The 23,197-nt window shown below is 38.3% G+C and overlaps 2 protein-coding genes and 1 pseudogene across 3 annotated transcripts in view; 1 reads left to right on the top strand and 2 right to left on the bottom strand.

Annotated features, from left to right (window-relative positions):
- Positions 1 to 1,286, bottom strand: part of SLC9A6 (solute carrier family 9 member A6) — a 49,554-nt gene extending 48,268 nt beyond the window's left edge. The window contains exons 1-2 of one of the 2 annotated variants that reach the window (XM_039875017.1): positions 1,237 to 1,286; positions 878 to 1,102 (exon numbers count right to left, since the gene is read on the bottom strand). In XM_039875017.1, coding sequence (XP_039730951.1) covers positions 878 to 1,046 — 169 coding nt within the window. In that variant the 5' untranslated portion in view covers positions 1,047 to 1,102; positions 1,237 to 1,286. Of the gene's footprint in view, positions 1 to 877 lie in introns of both variants that reach the window. The other variant, XM_039875012.1, reaches the window with a different exon arrangement.
- Positions 1,287 to 3,415: 2,129 nt separating this feature from the next.
- Positions 3,416 to 3,534, bottom strand: LOC120613339 (uncharacterized; annotated as a pseudogene).
- Positions 3,535 to 10,914: 7,380 nt separating this feature from the next.
- MMGT1 (membrane magnesium transporter 1) lies at positions 10,915 to 22,807 on the top strand. Its single transcript, XM_039875028.1, has 4 exons — positions 10,915 to 11,257; positions 14,899 to 14,951; positions 16,802 to 16,905; positions 18,483 to 22,807. Exons 1-4 carry the CDS (start codon positions 11,179 to 11,181, stop codon positions 18,640 to 18,642), a joined length of 396 nt encoding a protein of 131 aa, XP_039730962.1. The 5' UTR covers positions 10,915 to 11,178; the 3' UTR covers positions 18,643 to 22,807.
- Positions 22,808 to 23,197: the final 390 nt, after the last annotated feature.

The raw sequence follows: 23,197 nt of genomic DNA on the forward strand, positions 1-23,197 counted from the left end.
ACCAAGGCACAAGAACGGAAGCCATTTACTCAGAGATCCGTCAATAACCTTATGCCACTAGCAAGTCATACTGCATATGAGGGTTCCTAATGTCTGCTTGGCTGAACCGTCCATCGTATAGTACAACACACTGCTGGAAGACCTTTAACTCTTCCTTGTCCTCACCTTGGTACTCCTGAATTGTAAGGATCAACCATACATATGCATATCAGATATTACAAATAATACATCAGAACGTCATTAAAAAATGCCTAAGCCTTCTTTAGCTTCTTTCGCGTTCTGGTTTTAACTTGGACTAAATAAAATGGGAGTGAGGTCTTCGTTCTCTACCTCGAAAGGACAGGGCGTAGCAAGAACTGGGTGATGGGTAAAGGCGGACACTGGCTCCAAAGGAACACAGGTTCTGAGCAGTAGAGATACATACTACTGCAGCTTCAGTGTACCCTAAACAAACTGACACCCCAGAGAAATGTCTTCCCCTCCCCCAGTCTCCAGACCAATCCGAGACACCGCACCCACTCCCTTCCCATCCTCAGTCGTGGGTCCCAAGCTAGGTAGGCATAGGCATGTAGGTGAGGAAGAATAAAGGGGGTGGGGTCAGAGGGGAATAAAAGGTGTGGAAGTTGTGTATGAAAGCAAGTGAGGCAGGAAAGATGGGGGCGGGGCTGAGGAAACAGGGTGAGCAGATAACCGGGGGCGTAGCAGCAAAATGGGGCGTGAGGCAGAGCAATGGGTGGGGAGGGGAGAGGCAGAATGGAAGGAATCAGTAGAAAGGGAGTCTCACCATAGGACAAGCAGGGCGAGGAGAGGAGGCGAAGCAACCGGCGGGCAGAGAAAGGGGGAGCGCCAGGGACGGACGTGGAGGTGAGGCACTTGCCATAAATCATAGCCAGGCCGGTTTCATGGAGGAAGCGGGCCCGGCGGTGCTTGAAAAGCCAGATTGTGAGAATGGTGAGGGTGAGCAGCAGGATGAAGATGAGCAGGTTGGCGCTGTCCTGACGGTGGCTCTCTTCGGCTTGCTTCTCAGACACGATCTCCTCGTCCATGGCTCTCGCCGCTCTGTCAGCGCCGTCCGAAGCCCCGGCCCAGCCAAAGATGCCCACTGCGAGGAGCAACCAGAGCGGACGCGTGAGCCCGCGGGCCCGAGGGCCGCCGCCACCAACACCGCGGCGGAGGGGCGCCCGCAGCCAGCCGCGCGGAGCCATGACTCCCCCCGCCTCCCGCCCCGCTCCTCACCCGCCGCCGCCCGCGGTCAGACCACTCCCCGAGGGCTCACGGGAATGGGGCGGGGCCCCAGGGAAGCCGGCGGTACGCGCGCCTCTGCCGCCGCTCTTAAAGGGGCCGCAACATTTCCAGTTAGCTCTGCATGGAGCTAACTTTTGTCCACCCCTTCCGCACCAGCTGCCCCAGCACCGAATATGCACACTCAGGCACTGCCAGGGAATGAAGGCCATCGAATCTAGCCCACTGTCTTCTGGAAAAGAAATCTCGGCTCAGCGTAATCAAGCAGCTACAAATTGCACTATGTCTACTTTGATTCTATTCTTAGAGCTCTCGGGGGAATCTATCTTTCATAACACATCTCAATATTGTGCCCCAGTGTCTCTTAACAGGATAAGAAGTTGTTCCCTTGGGGGTGGTCTAAATCTCCATCTCTGTAATTTAAATCGGATTCTCCTTGTTCTGTCCTCATTGGGAAAAACAACACTGTAGTAGCTCGTAGAAGAATGGACTCAAAGGCAAGGATTATGAATGTGTCTGTATATTGAGCTTTCCTTAGATGTAAACATCTGATAAAAGTTATCTCTCACATCGGGAACCTGACAGAAAAACTCATCAATCTCGCAGAGAAGATTCAACTGGTTTGTACTAAAATTTACCCATTCTCCAAAACACTCCCCTGGAAGAAGAAATCTTTTGTGGTGTGGCCCATCTTTCCTTCTCCTCTTGCTCTGTTTCCCTTCTGTCTTAAAGCAAATTTCGCCAGCTCAGAAGGGTCACCCTAAGAAAGAAGACGCCTACCAGGAAGGAGTCCTGATGGCTAACTGGGCTCAAATTTTAAAACCTGGAAGCCATTTCTAAACAGGGCCTCTCACGCATGCCACCTGCCGCTTGCACTGAACTGCCTGCTTACACTGTGTTTCTGCCATCTGAGCAGGAGGTCCTGGTATCCTATTTCAACCAATAGGACTGATTTGTTCCCTGTCCAATCAGGCTGCACAGCTTTATCCTAATTAGCATTTCTTTCCTTTTTTAAAAATAATTTTTATTATCCAATTACAGTTGACATACAATATTATATTAATTTCAGGTGTACAACATAGTGATTAGATAGTTATATAATTTACGAAGTAATCGCCCCAATAAATCTAGTACCCATCTGACACCATACATAGTTATTACAATATTATTGATTATATTCCTTATGCTATACTTTACATTCCCATATTTTGTAACTACCAATTTGTACTTCTTAATCCCTTCCACTTTTTCGCCAATTCCCCAAACACCCACACCAAACAACCCTCAAAATGTTTCTCTGTCTCTATGAGTTTGTTTGTTTTTATTTATTTCGTTCTTTAGATTCCACATATAAGTGAAACCATATGGCATTTGTCTTTCGCTATCCGACTTACTGCACTCAGCACAATACCCTCTAGGTCCATCCATGTTGTGGAAGATGGCAAGATTTCATTCCTTTTTATGGCTAATATTCCATTTTATATATGTACCACCTCTTTATCCATGCATCCATTGATGGACACCCAAGTTACCTCCATATCTTGGCTATTGTAAATAATGCTGCAATGAACATATGGGTGCTCATGACCTTTCAAAGTAGTATTCTGGGTTTCTTCAGATAAATACCTACAAGTGATATTAGTAGATCCTTCTTTGTCTCTTGATATAGCCTTTGTTTCAGTTTATTTTGTCTGGTATAAGTATTTCTACCCTAGCTTTTTGTTTGCTTGTTTCAATTTTCATAAAATATCTTTTCCATACCTTTATTTATAGTCTGTGTGTGCCTTTCGATCTGAAATGAGTCTCTGTTTTCTTATCTATTCAGCCACCTTATGTTTTTTGATTGGAGCATTTAATCCATTTACATTTAAGTGTTGACAAATATGTCGTTATTGCCATTGTATTATTCATATTTTTTATCTTTTTTTTCTTTTTCTTAAAGAAGTCCCTTTAACATTTCTTGTAATACTGATTTGGTGGTGATGAACTCCTTTCATTTTTTTCTCATCTAGGAAGCTCTTTAATCTGTCTTTTGATTCTAAATGATAGCCTTGCTGGGTAGAGTAATCTGGGTTGTAGGTCCTTGCTTTTAATCGCTTTGAATATTTCCTACCAATCCCTTCTGGCCTGCAAAGTTTCTGTTGAGAAATTAGCTGACAGTCTTTTTTTTGAACACCTACAGAACCTGATATTCCTAGGTGGTCTCCCATCCAAGTACTAACCAGGCCCGAACCTGCTTAGTTTCCGAGATCAGACGAGATCAGGCATGCTCAGGGTGGCATGGCCGTAGACAGCTGACAGTCTTATGGGGACTCCCTGGTAGGTAACGAACTGTTTTTCTCTTTCTGCTTTTAAGATTCTCTTTGTCTTTAACCTTTGGCATTTTAATTATGGCGTGTCTTGGTGTGGGCCTCTTTGGGTTCATCTTGTTTAGGATCTCTGCATTTCCCATGCTTGTATGTCTATTTACTTCACCAAGTTAGGGAAATTTTCCATCATTATTTCTTCAAATAGGTTTTCTATTCCTTGCTCTCTCTCTTCTCTTTCTCATACCCATGTGATGTGAATGTTGATACCTTTGATGTCCCAGAGGTGCCTTCAACTATCTCATTTTAGGAGGGATTCTTTTTTTCTGTTTGTTGTTCTGATTGGATGTTTTCTGATACCTTCTCTTCCAAATCGCTGATTTGTTCCTCTGCTTTATTTAATTTACTTTTGATTTCTTCTAATGTATTCTTCATTTGTTATTGCGTTCTTCATTTCTGACTGATTCCCTTTTATGTTTTCTATCTCCATTTTTATGTTTCCTTCTCTTTATTGAAGTTTTCACTGAGATTGTTGAGCATCCTTATAACAAGTGTTTTGAACTCTGGTAATTGCTTGTCTCCATTTTGTTTAGTTCTTTTTCTGGAGATTTGTTCTCATCTTTCATTTGGAACACATTTCTTTGACTTCCCATTTTAGCTGCCTTCCTATGTTTGATTCTATATATTAAGTAGAGCTGCTATGTTTCTCAGTCTTTGCAGAGTGGTCTTATGTAGTAGGTGCACTTGGGGCCCAGTGGCACATTCTCCCTGGTCACCTGAGCTGAGTGTTCCAGGTGTGTCCCTTGTGTGGATTGTGTGTGCCCCTCCTGTTATAGTTGAGCCTTGATTTCTATTTGCATGTCAGTGGAAGAGATTGACCCTTGGGCTGATTGCTTGTAAGGAATGGCCATGATTGCAGTGAAGAAGCTGTTGTGCAGGGGCTGACTCTATGGAGTGGAGCAGGATTCCCTTTAGCAAAGCTCTGGTGCCTGCCCTGTCTGCCCTTTGGGCGTGTCATTCCTGATTAGCATTTCATCTTACCAGTCAGGACAGTGCTTTTTGTACCAATCAAACTAGAGGATTTGGAGTCCTCATTTACATAAGGACAGGCCAATCAGGGACCTGGGGAGGAGGGATTTCTCCCTGTATAGACAGCATTACTCTGGCTCAAATAACACACTTCCATTTTCCACCAAAGATTGAAGATTGTGTTTCCCTGGGGAATGGACCTAAGCAAGCAGTCTAGCCAGAGAGAGACCTTGCCCCAGGGCCCACCCCATAGCCAGCTTCACATCCATAATTGAGCTGTAATGCTACTGAGGTGTTCCATAGCTGTACTCTATCACAATTGAGCTGTTTGCACTGAATTGTTTCCTTCTTTGGCACACCCCAAATTAGGGATTCCTGTCGATGCTGAAATGGCACCAACAATCATCATTGGTTGACAGAAGTCACTTTTGGCACCATCTTTCAGCTCTTTTCCTCAAAGGATATTTTCTCTGTTTTCAGCCTCTGAATCTCACATACCAGAATTTTCACAGTTCTCACTTCTCTGAGAACAGTGGATTCCTATTTTCCCTGTACTTCTCAGATCACTCCTTATTATGTGGGCTTTTTGTCCTCTCTAGACTTTTGTTTCTACCTCCACATAAATGAACCGTAAATTCCAAGCCTGACCTGCCATCCTCCCTTCAGGCCTCTACCTGTTAGATACTGGATACATATCCTGTTCAGGCTCCTACCTATCTCAAAAACTAAAAAAAATGTTTTTAAATGAGCTCATTATTTTCTCCCTGCAAACATTTATTCTTTCTCAAATTTTTCATACCATCAATGGTACCACTATCAATCCAATTCCTATCATTCCGCCTAGAATTCATGATTCTCAAACATTTTCATCTCATGGTGATATAACCTCCTGGTTAAAACAAGTAACATTCGGGCGACTCCAAGCTGCCCTAGTGTAAACTCACTCCCACTAACAAGCTCTGTGAGGACAGTGAGTTTAAAAAAAAGTGCTAGAATGGTGTTCAACTTCAAGTTGGTTCAAGAACTGTCCCAGTGACTGTCATCCCATTCTCTCCTCTTAGTACCTGGGTCTGTCTGTGCCTTCTCAAGAAAACTTGTTACCACATGTGCCCTATGCCCTGACTCCTGCCTAACCACACTGGCCTGTTCACACAGGGCTAGGCTTTGTAGATGCAAGAACCCCAGGTGAGGATCCTCCCCAGTCTCCCCACTGCCCACTTCCAGATCTATCTTGGTCACCCCAGAAGACTAGCAAAGAGTTTTACCTGCTTCTTCAGACCTAACCACCCAATCCTGTTTTGACTCAGCACAAAACCATTTTTCCTTCTCCTAGTGTCTTGACTGACTGATTGATTGAAAGATTTAATGGTGACATTGGTTAATGAAATTCAGCAAGTCTCAGCTGCACATTTTAACAGTAAGGCATATACTTATTTACATTGTATGTTCACCTCTCATAGTTATATTTCTTTCTGTTGCCACATATTTGACCACTTTTACCCCATCTACCTCCCCCGCCCCCTCTGGTATCCCAGTGTTTGGAAGTTGAAAAAAAACAAAGTCACAGTTTGCTTTCCTGACCATAGTTAGCAAGTCTTCACACCCCAGACTCTACCTCTGTTTAAATGACTACAGCAACTTAGTAGGCATCACCAGCAGCCTCTTTACATCAGAGTTCCAGGAGGAATCTTGAGATGGCAATATTCTATCAAGAGGGCCAATCCTCGTGAGCCTTCAGCTCCTCTCAGAATATACTTCTCTTTCAACCGAACACTGCCTTATGCTTCTTCTGACTCTCACCTACCACTTTCTCCTCTCACTACTGTCCTCCTTGCCAATCCTTGTTGTGTACTCTCTGGAATGCCCTCCATTATGAACAAACTACCCAACCCTCTCAGTTGCTGCACTGATGCTCCCTCCGTCTCTTTCTTTTAACAGTACCTGAATGTCACCAGGGACATTGCATTCTCTGAAGCTGTTTCAAGTCATTTCCTCACCACCCATACACACATATACACAACTCACGCCCTGTATCATGTGGCCTGAAAGAGGAGTTGGCATTTGGCTTACTCCCCATTGTTATTCCAAGCTCATTACTCCTCCACCCTTCACAGAAGGTGAACGACGTCTCCTATCCTTGTTGCTGTCCTCTGATGGCTCCCTAGTCGCTCCGCTACATTCACAGAGGACTTGGGCATTTGGTTCACAGCTTTTTCTCCCCACCACCAGCTCCCTCCACCCCAGCCCTGCCATCACCCTGAGTGACTTCCATACTCATACAGACAAGTCGCCTGGAATCCAAACCTTGCCTCCTCTTTCACTGGGGAAATCAAGATCCTCAAAAAAATAGTCCTCACTTTCCTTACCCTGCAATCTACTTAAACATCTCATCAGTGCCAATTCTTTCTTCCTCCCCTCCAGCCTCACTGGAAGAGATGTTTTCTTCTCCCTTATGAAACTAATGCCTCGATGGGTACTCTGCATTCCATCATCTCTTCCATGCCTCTTTCCTGGAGAGGAAGATTGTTTCTACTCCAACAATCATCTCCCAAAGAAGAGAGGGTAGAAAAAGACCCAGTCTTAAGGCAGTAGTACAGAGAATGCCTATATTCAAGAAGTAGAATAAAGGCTAGGTCACAACTATCAGTTAGAACCCAGCATAATTATACTGGAGTTTCCAGTTTCTTTTCCAAACAGAGCAGCCCAATGTGCTAAAAAAAAAGCAAATAAGATTTTCTGTGTCATTTTTGGTATCCAGGCTATTTGAAATGAATAATTATATTAACTTCAGACAAGTAACCTAAGATACTTTGTGCAGATGTGGTAATGAAACCCTAAGAGAGATATTAGTAAAGCTAGAAATAGTCCAGAGGAGAGCAATTAAAATAATCAAAGGGGAGAAACAAATGATGTTGTAGGTAAGACTAAAGAAATAAAGAACTTCAGTATAGATAAACAGCCAGAAGAGTCAACAGCAGAAACAGCGATAATAATAATGGTTAACATTTATTGAGTGCTTGCTATGTGTAAGATTATTCTAAACAGCTTATATATATCCTCTCAATCCTGACAACAATCTTATCAAGTAAGTACTATTATTATCCCCACTTTACAGATGAGAAAACTGAGGTAGAGTAAAGTTAGGTAAATTGTCCAATCTCTCAGAGGTAGTAATAGAGAAGCAAGGATTCAAACCCAATCTAATTCCAGAGTATATATTTTTAACCATGGTATTACGGACCTTCCAGCAAACAAACCTTAAAGATCTGAATCAAGTACCATAGTTTTGTTTATGAAGATTCAAAACTCGAAACACCAAGAAACCACTTAATGCTTTCTTTAAGAGGAATACATTGTTTTATCATTTGAATTTCTTACAGTGAGCACACATCACTTTTGTAAAGAAAATAAATGAGAAGATGCAATTTCAATATAAAAATTGAAAATACTAGTTTACCCAAAAGGTAGTAAACATCTTGAATTTGTTACCCAGGGAGGTTGTAATAAATATAAGTACCTTGAAGAAAGGTTTAGTACCCTCAATAAATATATGCCTATCGTAGTCATGAGTTTTGAACCAGGTAGGAAGAAACAGAGTGTGCTAGGTGGAGGGAGAATCAGCATGGAAAATGGAGACATAGATGAGTGGTATATGAAGTTGTGTAGTTTGGTGGCATGTAAAAAAGTTAATTAACTTGAAGACAATTCTGGAATTGCATTGGTTTCTCTTTTCAACTGACCATCCTGGGGAAATGAAATGAGTCTTCATAAATAACATCTGGGTAGGAAACATGCTTTAAAGATCATTATTCCCACCTTTAATAATATCCACATCATTATCTCCTGTGCATATGGAAAATGGCCATTTCTTTGAGAAAACTAAAGGCATTTCTGGCATTACCTAGGAATTTAAATGCTCTTTCTTATGAGGTTTGACTTTCGTTCCAAGAGCTCATGAAAACAGTGCTGCCACTAGCTGTACTTTGCACCTTTGAAATTAACTCAGACCTAGAGAACAATGTGTGAGTGTACCCAAGGTACTTATTTGAACGATATGGTCCGGTCCGTGGTAACTGCGACTACAAATATCTTGGCTTCCTTTTAGGTTGGGATCCACAGGTAAGACAAAATCTCATTCCATAAATATGAGTTAACCACTTATTTCTAGAAAATATGAAACTAGTGTAGTTTCTTTTGCTCTCAGTACATGAGTAAGAGTCAAAGGAAGAGAGTGGGGAATGCATTTTAAGAAGGTAGTGAAGAGAACAAAATTTAATGCCTGGACATACACAGGTTATTTCCCTGAACACTAAGATAACATATCAGTGGCTTATACAAATATCAGATTCCTTACTGGCTCTATCTTTTTTCCCACAATCTCATCTTTTAAAAAAAAAGGAATAAGGTCTCAGATCCTTTAAGAAACCTCCTAATCATTTTCTGCTTCAGATAAATTAATATTTGAAAAGGTAATTTAATAGGTTACCCGAAAAGGTTAATTTCAATTTGACCATTATCGAAGCTAAAACAAAGCTTTAAGATTTTTTTTTGCTCAACTATCTGTTCTATCTTGTTGCCTCCCAGTGGTGGAGAAGGAAGTACTTTCCTGTCAAGTACAGAGAGATTATTTCCTGGTTTTCCTTGATCGTGAAGTTTTAAATAGAACTGCATTTGTAAGGAATACACAATACTTTACTTGACATTGATCAAGTACTGTGTCGAATCTTGGCTTAGAGGTGAAGAAATTGGAGAGTTCCCATAGAAAAATAATGACCATAATGAAAGGTTTGTAAATGAGATCCAAGACAAAAACTATATAGGTAAAGGTGAGGAAATCTGATAATTCTTGGAGGACTTCTTTATTTCTAGTTTTTTTTTCCAGCTTTGAGGAAGCTCAAGTATATCAGAAAATGTTTATCATCAATCAAAGACTTATTAAAATTTATGAGAGCATATAAGTCCACGGGGATTTTGGAACCCAATTCAAATTAAAGGAAGAACTCTCTATAGAGATCCTTTCAAACAAGGGTACATCCGTCATCCTCCATTCTATCCCATAATTTATTAATTCATTTAACAAACATTTATTTGAATGCCTATCATGTGACAGGCAATGTTCTAGACATAGAAATCTCTATCCTCTTGCAACTTACATTCCAGTGGGGTACGAGAGACAGTGAACAACAATAACAAAATAAATATAATAAGTAAATTATAGAGTATGTTAGAAGGTGATAAAAATAAAGCAGGTTAAGGGGATCAGAAATATGAAGATTGCAAATTTAAAAGAGGTGGTCAAGGTAGACATCGTCAAGCAAGATACAGCTAAAACATAGAATTCTGACAGGGTCGAGGGGAAAAGAATGGTGATTACGCTATGCATTTACCTTGTGATATGCAGTTTACAACCCTGTGCCAGTCAGGGGGCACTGGAGGAGTTGGTGCAGAGTTTGGAAAAAAGGATGAAATCTGTTTTGGCCATATTAAGTTTGAAGTGCCACGGGATAGAAATAAATGTCCAGCAGGTAATTGGAAATGCACGTCTGGAGCTGAGGAGAGACATTTGCGATAGAGATGTTCATTTGGAACCACTGTAATGTCTCCAGTGGCTGAAGCGGTGAGAATGAATTGGTGAAATTGCAAAATAGCAGAGTGAAAAGAGGTCAAGAGGAGAACCTCACTGTCGAATGTCTCCATTTTAGGGAATAAAGTAATAAAGAAAAATCGAGAAAGGAGAGTACATTTTATTCTAATCAGAGAGACAGACTGAGAGACACAGAGACGGAGATAAGATGGGCCTGAGTTGTTACCATCCTTTTATTCCTCCCCTTTCATTTCTCCCTAATGTAAACTGATTTTCTTCATGACAAAACACTCCCGCTGCGCTACATCCCTTTGGGCGTGAATCCTTCGTAAAGACCTTTTGAAGGTAAGCAGAAGGGAACTAACTTTAGCCGAGGATCCCCCTGAGCGTGACACGTGTTTAGGGCTCCAAATCCTAGGCTGTTTTCCTTTGCACCCCACCCGCCTCTGCTTTCACAGTATTGTCTCCTTCCGTAGTGCCGGTTCCCAAAGGGCTGATGCATAGGAAAAGTCAACAGAAAACAAAGGACACAGCTTGAGGGAAAAGCCAAACAAACAAATGAAAATCTCCTGCTGGGGACAGAAAACCACCACCGAGGGCCTTTGACCAACCCCTCCAGCCTACCGCCGCTCTGCCCTACCCTGGCCTATCCGCAGGCCCCGCCCCCTGCCCCGCGGCCCACGCTCATTTGCTGGCGCCCTTCCTCTCCGCTTCCCCATTGGTCCGCTCTCGCCTCTTCTTTTACCCACCGCTCAGCTCCGCCCCTCCCAGAGGCAGCGCAGCGCAGACTCTCCTCGCGGGCACTCGTGAACCTTTTTCAGTGTGCTTTTCCTTTCTTCCCGACATTCTTGTTTCCGCTTTCTCAAGGTTCTTCGGTTTTTTCCATCTCTGCGAGACATTTCGCAATCAGGGTCCAGTGACGTCATCTCTCTGCGCTGCGCATACACCCGCCTGTGGAAGAGGGAACTGCTTCGCTGCCCTTCACTGCTTTTGTTGGGCTGCTACTCGTCTGGAATCATGGCGCCGTCGCTGTGGAAGGGGCTAGTGGGCATCGGCCTCTTTGCCCTAGCCCACGCGGCCTTTTCCGCTGCGCAGCGTAAGTGCCTGAGGGATGCACGGATTGCTCCTGTGCTGCACTCCAGGGGCGGTGTGTGGGCGCATCCCAGAGGAAGTGTCAGACCAAGTGTCCCAGGAAGGGTCATTCAAGACCTTAGAGTTTGGGGTGATTATGAGAAGCAGTGTGGGGCTCCTCGGTGAAAGATCGAAGCAACATTAGAAGGAGGTGTCTGGGAGAGGGCTCAGAGTGGGACTGGCGGGCTGCAAGGTGGGCAAAGAGGGAGTCTATCTGGGAATCCAGGGCAGGTAATGTCAGATCCAGCGTAGGGCTGATCAGGCAAAGTGTCACATTGAAGACCTCGGATGCTCGTGGTCCCATGACAACTAGGGGACAGCATTTGGGGCACTCCTGGGCTGTTCAGGCAGTGACTGAGAAGTTAAGTGACCGTTTGCCTCATGGAGAGACACAGGGGAAAGAGCGCTGGACTGGTAGTCCGGAGGGCTGGTTATTAAAAACTTGCTTTGCCGCTAAATCTGTGACCTTGGGCAAGTCGTGTTCCTTCTCTGAGGCTTTACTGAGGTGGATTTTAATTCCTGCCCTTTTTGTGTCACAGAGCGGTTGAGAAGTTTAAATGAAAGAAAGAGTAAAATACTTTATCGTACAGATAGAATTGTATCATCAAGAAGAAAGTTGGAGTCCAGCAGAAGATACAGTGCAGTCTTGAGACAGCTGGTCTGTTTTAACATCTTCCTTCTCTCCTAGACCAAGGGTCAGCAAATTCTGGCATGTGGGCCAAATGCAGCCTCCCTTCTGTTTTCATATTGAGCTAAGAATTTTTTACATTTTTAATTCGTTGGGGGAATAAAGCAAAAGAATATCTTATGATCCATGACAATTATATAAAATCCAAGTTTCAGTGTCCATCAATGAAGTTTTATTGTCACACAGTCACACCCATTCATTTAGGTATTGTCTGGCTGCTTTCTAAAGGCAGAATTGTGTATAGTTGTGATACAGTATGGCCTACAAAGCCTAAAATATTTATTATCTCGCCATTTACAGGTAAAGTTGGCTGACCCCTGTCCTAGCCTATAGAGCTCATAAGGGCAGGAACAATGTATATTTTTTTTGTTTATTGCTGTAATCTTAGTGCCTAGCACAATTTCCCCCACCATAGGTACTCAATAAATTTGTCGAATGAAGTAAATAAATTCAAACTTGAACTTTATTCTTTTAGTTGCTAGATTACTTTTCATCTTCAGGAACGAAGTAGAAAATGAAATGTGAATTCCTTCAAAGCTCCAGTATTTTTCAAGTTAAAACCTTTTGTTTCATTATAATTAAAATAATCCAATTATTTTAACTACTGTTAATACATACATGTATTATGACATTGTCTGAAGGAAATGCAACATATTTTAAAAATAAATTTTTATTTAGAAGTTTTCAATTTACAGAAAAGTTGCAAAGATACTACAGAGAGTTCCTATATACCCCTCACCCAGTTTCCATCGTAGGTAACATCTTAACATTACCGTGGTATATTGTCACAACTAAGAAACTGACACTGGTATATTACTGTTAACTGAAGTCTAGCTTTTATTTGGATCTCACTAGTTTTTCCATCAATGTGTTTCTGTTCTAGGAATCAATCCAGAGTATCACATTGCGTTTAGTTGTCATGTTTCCCCTGTTCTGTGCTGGTTTCTCTAAAGCTCCAATCTTTGATGATAATAATAGCTAACATTATTAAGTGCTTACCAAGTGCCAGGGACTGAACGAAGCACGTTACATATATTATATAATTCAGTCCTACCAAAAGTCCTGTTAGGAAGCTATTATATCTTATTATCATCTTTGAAAGATGAGGAAATTGAGACACACAGCTAAGAAACGTGCACGCAATTACGGAGATGAGAAACAGTGGGACCAGGATTTAAAGACAAGCAGTTTGACTCCAGAGTCTATGTGCTACACTGCCTTATAAAATTCATTCCTGGTGAATTGTTTGAAATGACGCTGTGCTTAGGTACTAGAGGTACAGTGACGCCCTAAGGGAGTTCAAAGTCAAGTGGAGAAACAAATGGATCAAGAAATAATTACAAAAAGAGTGATAGATGCTATACTGAAAGTATGTAAAGATACATGGAGACTGGGGTAGTCCTAGAGCCTTGTTGCTCAAGTGAGGTCAACAGTTGAAATCACCTGGGAGCTTGTTAGAAATGCCCGCCCCAGATTTGTGGAATCCGAATCTGCATTTCAATGAGATCTCCAGGTGATTTGTGTTCACATTCCTTTGAGAAGCACTGCCCTATAGGGGAGGGTAGGATTCTGTGGAGTGCTGTGGCATTTTCTACAATGTGCTTCAGCTGTAAAATTTTAAGGTACTAGAGCAAGATCATTGAAGTCCAACCTCTTAGTTTTACAGATGAGATACCTGGTTAAAGGCAATGTTAGAGTCGGATTAGGCTTCATGCAGAGAAAAAAGCTAGCTGGGAACTGAACAGACAGTAGGAAGTTAGCCAAAACCTATTTTTGGTATTGGTTTGATTTTTCTTTTACACTTGTGATAAACTCTGTAAGAGAAAACTTCAGAAATGTCTCTAAACCCATCCTCTTTTGAGTCAATGCACGTTCACTCAAAACAATTTTGTTTTTTAATTCACAATATATTATTGACTAGGGATTGTGCAAGGTTTCTCTAGAATTAGGATTTTGTGTTTTTATGTTTCCAGTGAGATGAAAATGCCTTGTGGCATTTGTCACTGCAATGGGACCTCTTTATAATGCTCAGTTGGAAAGACTAATATTTACCTTTGAGGCTAATTGTGTCATGTCAGATTGTGGCAGCAGCTAACATACTATGGTAAGGAACTTTATTATGGCAGAGTGCCTATCACATATTTCATTTATCCTCACATTATTCCCATTTTACTGTTGCAGAAACTTAGGCAGTGAGAAGATACTGTATTTCTTTAATTCTAAGACACTTACCCTCCCACTCCTCCATTTTAACATTCTGAAATTGAGATACATGTTACATTACATTGAATGAGATAATGTCAGTTACAGAAAGTTGAAGAGCTGGTTTTATGATCCAGGCCTATCAGCTTCCAGATCCTGATTTTTTTTTTCCTTCATACCTTGCTGCTTCCTGAGACTAAGGCAGCAGCAGCATTATAATTTAATCACAGAAACAGAAATTGATGTCCTGGATTTTTTCCTGTTCCACTACTGCCCCAGCATATTCTCAGGAAAAAGATTTTCATACCAATTCTATGTGATGGTGGTGTTCTTTCAGAGTTGAGATTTTCTGTAGGCTTATTAATTTTTAAATAATGTGATTTCTGTGACCAGTTAGTGAAAGAAATGGTTTCGTTTTAGAGGATTCTAGTTTTCTTGTAGTAATGAAAGAAAAATTATGTGTAGGTATTTCTTGCTTACACTTAACCTGTCACTCTTACCCTGTTTTATAAGGTGGCAAAGTGGGTCATGATGAGGATAAAACAGTTCAAGATCAGGCTGACAGACTTAGAAGATAGAGGTTTTTGAGGAATCTAGAATTCGCATTACTTTATGTAGCATATAAGTCAGCTGCTTCTTTGGTATGTTGATTTGCTTGCATTTTAAGAAAGAAAAATGAACTACAATTTCCATAATGGTATGCTTCTGGTTTATAGATCGTTCTTATATGCGATTAACAGAAAAGGAAGATGAATCACTGCCAATAGATGTAAGTTGATCATTTATATTCCATTAATATATATTTTAAAAATTAGCCATATTGCTTACAATATCTTTTACTGGTTTTTATTCTCTTAAAATTTCCTAGACATGAAATTACATCTGTACTCTACTTTTCGTCACTCATTGTAAAACCCAAAGATTTGGAAACAAAAGATTTCTGTTTGGTTTCTAGAACTGTAGTTTAGTCTTTCTAGAAGTTGCTCTGTCCATAGTCTGAGATGGACTTCAAAAGTTGATTATTTGACTTTATTTTTTGAAAAGTTCCTTTTTATATAAAGTTTAAGAAAAAGCAAAACTAACAAAATATTGTTTAGGGACATAAACATAGGTGATAAAACTAAAAATCAAGGAAATGTTTTTTTTTTAAGCTAAAATGATATGTGAGCTTCACTCATAATTTTTATCTTTATTGAATTTTAAATTACAAAATAGTAAGTTCTTTGTAACAGAATCAAGCAGTAACTGTAAAAAGTAAAACTGACCACATACTAAAAACAAAAACAAAAAGACCCAACAACACAAAAACTGCCCCCCACTGCTCAGCACTTCTATTCTGAACGGTTTGGAGTGTACCAGTAGTTCAGTTTTCTTCTTGTGCATAAACAACATTATCTTTATTTATGTCTGTGTAGTTTTACCTAATCAAAACACTCAGAATTTTTCTTTGGTAGATTGCAAATGGTGTTATGCATTTTTGTATATATGTATAGTTTTATAATTAGATTTTTATTACTTAATTTATCTTGATATATTTTCACGATGACTCATAGATTTACCACATTCTTGTTAATGATACCTATGATTGCATCATATGAACTAGACCTTGGTATACTTGGTAGGAATGTAAACTGGTATAACGTATGACATTAGAATTTAATTTATAAAGTTAGAGTAACAGCTTGTGGCTTATTTTGACTTCAGTTGTCTATGATTAAAGCTATGGCAGATGTGGTTATTAACTCATTCTCCCATCACCTTTGCTTTATAGATACACACACACATTCATTTATATTTATTTAAAATAAATTTCTTCTGTTTACAAATTGGAAAATTTGAAAAACAGAAAATCACAATCAAGAAAATAAAATACGTCTGTAATCCTGTGTTGGTTAATATCAAGCATTGCACGTTTTTGCTTGCACAACCTCTTTGGAAAGAAGTTTAATATTACCTAATAAAGTTGAACATGCATATACTCTAGTACCAGTGATTCTACTCCCATGCACCAAGAGACATACACAAGGATATCCATATCGACATTGTAAAAGTAACACACAGGAAACAGCCTACATAACCATTAACAGTGGAATGGATACGTTGTGGTATTTTCATATAAAGAAATACAAAACACAATGAAAATAAACAGACGACAACTGTATACTGCAACAGAGATGAATCCCATGAAAAAGTTCAAAATAGGGAAAAGTAAGCAATATATGTTTTAGAGGTACATACATAGCTAGCAAAATTATAAAGAAAAGCAAAGAACTGATTAATGCATAATTTGGAACAATAGCTAACTTTGAGAGGGAGGGTTAAGGATATAATTACAGAGGGACACATAGGACTTGAAAGGTACTGGTTATGTTCTGTTTCTTAAGCTGAATGGCTCAGTACCTGTTTCTGCTATTTGAACAAAACCCACAACTATTTTTGCAGCCAATTTATAGAAGATTTTAATGTGTTGAAGTTTATATCATTTAAAATGAGAATTGACTCCTTGATAGGATCTGCGAGAAATACCTGTTAGAGGCTAAAAAGAGATGGAGAGAAATTTGTAAATTTTTATAATAATATTTGTATGTTATTTAGTAACCTCAATCTTTATACTCACAGATAGTTCTTCAGACACTTCTGGCCTTTGCAGTTACCTGCTATGGTATAGTTCATATTGCAGGGGAGTTTAAAGACATGGATGCTACTTCAGAACTAAAAAATAAGTAAGTCTTTCCCTTTTTGTAGGCATTTAATATCTTAGGGATTTTTGCTTCATGTACATAATTTTAAATGTATGTGTTCTGGTACAGAAAAGTTGGTTTTGTTTTTATATTTTAATTATACAGTCTTTATGAGTAATGAAGTAAAAATATTGAGGCAGTGTTTGATATGATAGGAAGAATGGATGTTGAGTGACAGATTATTGAAATTAGAATAAGATGTTCTATTATGGTTGCTTAAAATTATTTGTTGGTTGGTTGCATGGACAGGTGGATGGAAATAGATATATAGGAAGATATTCCCTCAGAAAGTTTTCCCTTCATTCCCTTCCCCCCTCCTTCTCTCCTTCCCTCCCTTTCCTTCCCTCCCTCTCTTTCCTTACCTCCCCGCTTCCTTCCTTTTGACTCTCTTTATCCTCTTGTCCCAGCTTAGTCTTGGGAAGAATGAGGGGTCTTCTGTTTCCTCTATCACTTGAACCTAGTCTGTTACATAAACTACTCTCAGGCCCTTTTATATCCCTGAATTAAAATATATTTGTTACTCTGCTTTCTTTTTTCTCCTGTACTTCTTCTAAGCTATTTTTTCTGAGCTTTGCTTGCTTTTATTTTCCATATTTCTTACTTTCATAAAGTCATCTTTTAGCTTTATTTAATTCCATCTCTGGACTTTATCTACTTTCTTGATCCTGGAAAATTTAACTTTACAATATTTCCTTAGGAGGATTCACAACAAACATTTATGTGTTAGAGGAAACATACCCTCTTTTTACTTTTACTTTTTAATTTATATTGTAGATAATCACATCTCAGGCTCCCTGTTTTATGTGGGGGAACACTTGGAAGTTTAGGTGGGCCGACTTTGAGACTTGGGTTTTTATCAGAGGAGGAATTCTTTTTTCCAGGAAAATAATATTTAAAAACAAACTAACTAAAAGCCATACACCTACATACATGTAGTCTAAAAAGAACTTTTTTTAGACTACGTATCTCCCACTGGAAAAGAAGAATCCACTCCACTATCACCACCCACTACTGCTCTTACAAAGAGTCTACTAAGAATTACAGGCAAGGGGCCAGTAAAGAAAGAAGTAAAACAGAATCACATTAAGTAGGTGGTAGCAAAATATATGAGTTTGGACAACAGCAGGTACAGAAGGGCCAAAGGAATTTTTTCATTGTACTTGAAAGATTCTTGGAAAACAGATCTGTGAAATGATCATAGGACTTGAATAGTGAGGGTCAAATGAAAATAATCAAAAGTACAATCTCTGTTGTTTTTTTAAAAAAGACTATTTGTCATGGGCTAGTGTTAGATCTACAGAGGTGATTAAAGTTGAGCAATTATTTGTGTTAGTCATAGACACTGGAAGGAATGGCTGAATAAAAAAATTCGAGGGCTCTCTGTTGCTTTTCTAAGTTTATTATTTTTATACAGAAAAATGAGATACAGTATGATTTCATGGATTTAAACATAGTTTAAAATATAACCCATAGTAAATTCATAATTCGTCAGAAACCTGCTTATTTTCAAATAGGCTTTGTAAGGTTTATCTAAAATTGATGCTTTTTTTTTTTTTAAGGACATTTGACACATTAAGGAATCACCCTTCATTTTATGTATTTAATCATCGTGGTAGAGTACTGTTCCGGCCTTCGGATACAACAAATTCTTCAAACCAAGATGCATTGTCCTCTAACACATCATTGAAGTTACGAAAACTTGAATCATTGCGTCGTTAAGATTTTTACAAATCATAATATCAGGACAGGACACAGAGATGAGATATTGGAGTTTGGGGTATAAAACACTCCCCCTCCATAAGTATTTATATTGATCTTTCAGACATAATTTAAAAAAAGTCTATGGCCATTGTTTGTACACCTTTAAATCATTGATGCAGTATAAATTATCTGTGAAAGGAGTCTTTGATCTTCATAATGAGAATTCCTTTTTTCATTTGAAACAAATTCACATCTTTTGTAAAAGTCACTGTTTTGAACACATTTTTTGAAAAAATGTTGATGGTTTTGTAATTATTTATTTTATTAGATTTCTTTTGCACTACAGTTTTTAGGATCCTTTTGGAAATAGCGTGACTACTGCATTTTGCAGCATGAATGATAGAAAAATGGTCTTCAGCTCTTAACAACAAGTGGACTTCTCTAAAGAAATTTTAAAAAGGTGACTTATCAATTTTTCTTATGCCTCCTAAAAAATGGCTCTGCTTCAGCAGGTACTTGTCAGTTTTTAATTTATCCATTACTTCTCACCCCACCCAACTCCTATATACCTTCTAATATCAGCTGTCTTATTTCATCATTTCTCTGGGGTTCTATGTGCAGTGAGTAATTTTTGCATCCAAAATTCTTTATCGTAACAAATATTTTTAACAAAGTCAACATGCTGTAAAGCTACTTGTGCATTCTTCATCTATCTGTAAAAATTTCCCTATTTGGTTATGTAGTGTAATAATAGTTGAAGATAGACCAGAAAGACCATTTGTGATTTAATTATCCTGCCTATGTAGAAGGTTAGTAATCACTGAGGAAAACTGATTACTTGTCATTAGCCAGTTTAATTTATTAAAAATCTGTTATTTTGTTACATCCTATACTAGTGAATCAGTAAAGATAAACTTGTCATTAAAGGTAGACTTCAAAGGAATTGGGCCAAATATGTTCTAAATATTTGGAACTAATATCTTTAATTTAAAAAAAATCAAGGTAATTTAAGAAGTTGTTTTGTAGCTTCTGATATGTAGCAGGCTTAGAGTTTTTCATCTTTGTCATATGTTGCTGAAGATGAGGAAGAGAATAAAGAGTAGAATTTTTTTAGAAACAGTGATTTTAGTTTTAGGGAAATTTGGCTAGCTCTTTGATCTGCAGAAAGCTTAACATTTCTTTGTAGAGAACATTGCTTTTATTGAATTCTACAGGTATGAAAACATTGCTTATGTTGAATTGTATAAATGTAAAAGGAATAACTGCAGATTTGAAAAGGAAATGTGCTTTAGGTGAGCTTGGTGGCATTTTTTCCATTAGAAATGAACCTCAGCTCTTCTATTCTGCCTAGCAACATACAGCCCCAAAGCAGGAGATTATTTTGTCATTGGGTTTTTATTGTGGTTTAGTTTTGTTTTGTTTTGCCAACCTAGTCTGTCTGTGGAACACTGACTCTGTCTCTAAAGAGAACAAAGTTAGAAATCTTCTGATAAACTAAAATAATTTAGAAATGAGTTAAAAATGTGAAGTCAGAGGTTAAAATGATAATAATATAATCAAAATAGTGTATAAGAAACAGTTTCCTTACATCAGGCTTGTAGACCATTTCCTTCAGTATGACTTGATTTGCTTGGGGCTGTCTTTCTTTACTAATGTGTTTTTATGACTTTATTAAGATATAATTCACATACCTTACAATTCAGTCATTTAAAAGGTACAATTCACTGGTTCTGCAATATCATCACAAGTTGTGCAATCATGACTGCAGTCAATTTGAGAACATTGTCATCACAGCAAAAGAATCCCTATACCCTTTAGCAGTCACATCTCATTTCCTGGCTCTAAGTAACCATTAATCTACCCTCGGTCTCTATGATTTGCCTATTCTGGGCATTTACTATAAAGGGATTCATGTAATATCTGGTCTTTCATGACTGGCTTTCCAAATGTGGTTTTGTTCTATGTGGAGTAAGAACTTATCATCTTGAGAACTATGACTGCTGTGAAAGGAAGTGGTTGGTAAAATTAGTAGATGTAAGGACAGAGGGTCAGATACCTAACAGGCTTCTCAGTTAACCTTATACTGAATTGTCTTTCCTCATAGCCAGGCATTCATGATATACTCACTTATAATATTTTGGCTAATCTCTAAAATTGAAATCTTTGCCTGCCTAGTCAGGAAAGTCCTGCTAAAAATGATGCCAAATAATTTGGCAAACAATTGACATAGCAGTTTTCAGCCATGTCTAACTTTGCTAGCATCTGTGTACCTCAGGCCAAGTAAGCTCCCCAAATTTCTTCTTTACTTTCCTGCAATGAATTTCTGCTGTCTTTTAAAAGTATGTATCATTGAGCTAAAGGTGATTTGGGTGCATTGTAACAGTGCTAAATGAATTATGTAAAGAATTTATTTATAATATGAGACAGTCCATGACTACCTAGGGTAGTCCCAAAAATGTAATGATGTGAGCTAGTTCAGCCTGAATTTGACTGTGAATTCAGTGACATTCAGAAGTTTGAAGGCTCTCTAGAATATAGGGAGAATCACTTCTTAATAATCAGGGAACCAGCCAAATGCTATGGGCTAATGGCCCAGCTGCAGAAAATGCAGATCAGCGAATTGGAGACTGATGCTCTGTAACTCCCTAATGATTGTTTCCTAAGCACTGTAGCTTCTTTTTAAGTGGCATGATAGCATCTTCCTGGTTGTTTGTGGCCTATTTCCATGATGTATTCAGTAGTGTTATTTGTTGTGAGCATCGATGCCTGTAACACCAAGCTAAACACATTCTTTTGGATATGTTTTCTCTCTTTAAATGATCTTGCCCTGTCTAATAAATAAATGATTGTCTCACCCTCACCCTGTTTTTAGTAGTTTTTTTTCTTTTTTTACTTTTAATCTCATTTTCTTCTGCTTCTCTGTCCTCAGAAAAATGTAAGAGCTAATTTTATGACTTTTTTTTCCCAATGTGATGCTGTTTTACTAAATTCAATGGATACTATACTTTTTACTATATATGTAAAGTCTTATTGCAATTTTATGTTTTTTGGAGTTGAAATAGAATGTGTAATCTCATTTATATTTATAAATTATCAAATGAACTTCAGGGTATAAGAATTTTGGTCCTTGAGTAGCAGTGTCTAATCTTTCCATCACAAATTTATTATATAGCCATTACAAAATGTCACTTTATACAACTTTATACTTAACAGGACATCATGGTTAAAGCATTAGGAGGCAAATCTAAAGTTTCTTGAAAATTCAAGGAGAAGTTCTAGTTTGCACAACTTGGCACTTATCTGCAGTATTTAAAAAAAATTGCACTACTGGTATTTAATTCTTCCTAGGAATATCTCAAAATTATCTACTAATCAAATATTCTTTAAAGAGGAAAAAAGATAATATATGCGCTTGGCAAAAAAATCAGATGGTACAGAAAGGTATGAAATGAAATTTGCCCCCTTCCTTCCTATTCCTAACACCTGTCTCCAAAGGTAACCAGCTTAAAGTGTCTTGTATATTCTTTCAGGAAAAAAAAAAATTATTTGCTAGCAAATATATACTTTAAACAAAATTTACATTAATGGAATCAGATGGCATACAATCTGTACCTTGCTTTTTTTGCTGTCTTATAAGATCTTTCTGTATCAGTATGTATAGAAATACCTCATTCTTTTTAATGACTGTGGTATTCCGATGTATGAATGTTATAAATGTTTAAACATTTTACTATTGTTAAACCATATTGCAGTGAACATACTTGTACATATAATGAGATTATACCAACAGGGTTCATTCCTAGCAATAGAATTGCTGGGTCAAAGGGTATTTTTCATTTCATTTCAGTAGTTACTGCCAAATTGTTCTCCAGAAATCTTTGCCCAGTTACACTTCCACATATAATGTATAAGAATAATTTCTTACGAGACCCATGCCAATACTAGGTACTAAACTTTTTAAAATTTGATGATCTGGAAGTGAATAAATGGTATCTTGCATCTTATGAAGCTGTAATGCATTTTAATGCAGGAGATGGAACACATTTTCATGTATATTGTTTTTTTTATATTTCATTTTCTGTGAACTGTATGACTATGTTCTGTTTTCTATCAGATGATTTGTTTTTATTGATTTGTATGAACTCTGTAAGCTATAAAAATTGGTACATTGTTATATGTTTAATAATATTTTCCTGAGTTTTATTTATTTATTTATTTATTTATTTATTTATTTATTCATTTATTTATTTATGTAGTTAAACTTATCAGTCTTTATGGCTTCTGGGATTTGTGCCTTGCTTAGAAAGGCCTTCTTTACATTTAAGAATAAATTTAATGTATTTTCCCAGTATTTTTAAGTTTTCTTTTTAACCTTTAATCTTTGATTCACTTGGAATTAATTTAGGTAGAAGGAGTGAGGTAAAGATTCAACATTTTTCCCCCTCAAATAGCTATCTGGTTATCGAAATCCCATTTATTAACTTTTTTACACACTATACTACATAATGATTTGAAAAGCCATCCTTATTCATACGTTGAATTTCCATATTTATTTAGATCTGTTGCAAAAATT

This window comes from Pteropus medius, unplaced genomic scaffold, assembly GCF_902729225.1.
Source record: "Pteropus medius unplaced genomic scaffold, Ma_sr-lr_union100, whole genome shotgun sequence".
NCBI lineage: Eukaryota > Metazoa > Chordata > Mammalia > Chiroptera > Pteropodidae > Pteropus > Pteropus medius.

Bases quoted from the DNA above. Each gene is read 5' to 3' on its own strand.
- MMGT1 (XM_039875028.1), top strand. From the start codon at position 11,179: ATGGCGCCGTCGCTGTGGAAGGGGCTAGTGGGCATCGGCCTCTTTGCC. The intron at 11,258-14,898 runs GTAAGTGCCTGA...TCTGGTTTATAG, and splicing joins GGCCTTTTCCGCTGCGCAGC to ATCGTTCTTATATGCGATTA. The intron at 16,906-18,482 runs GTAAGTCTTTCC...TTTTTTTTTAAG, and splicing joins ACTTCAGAACTAAAAAATAA to GACATTTGACACATTAAGGA.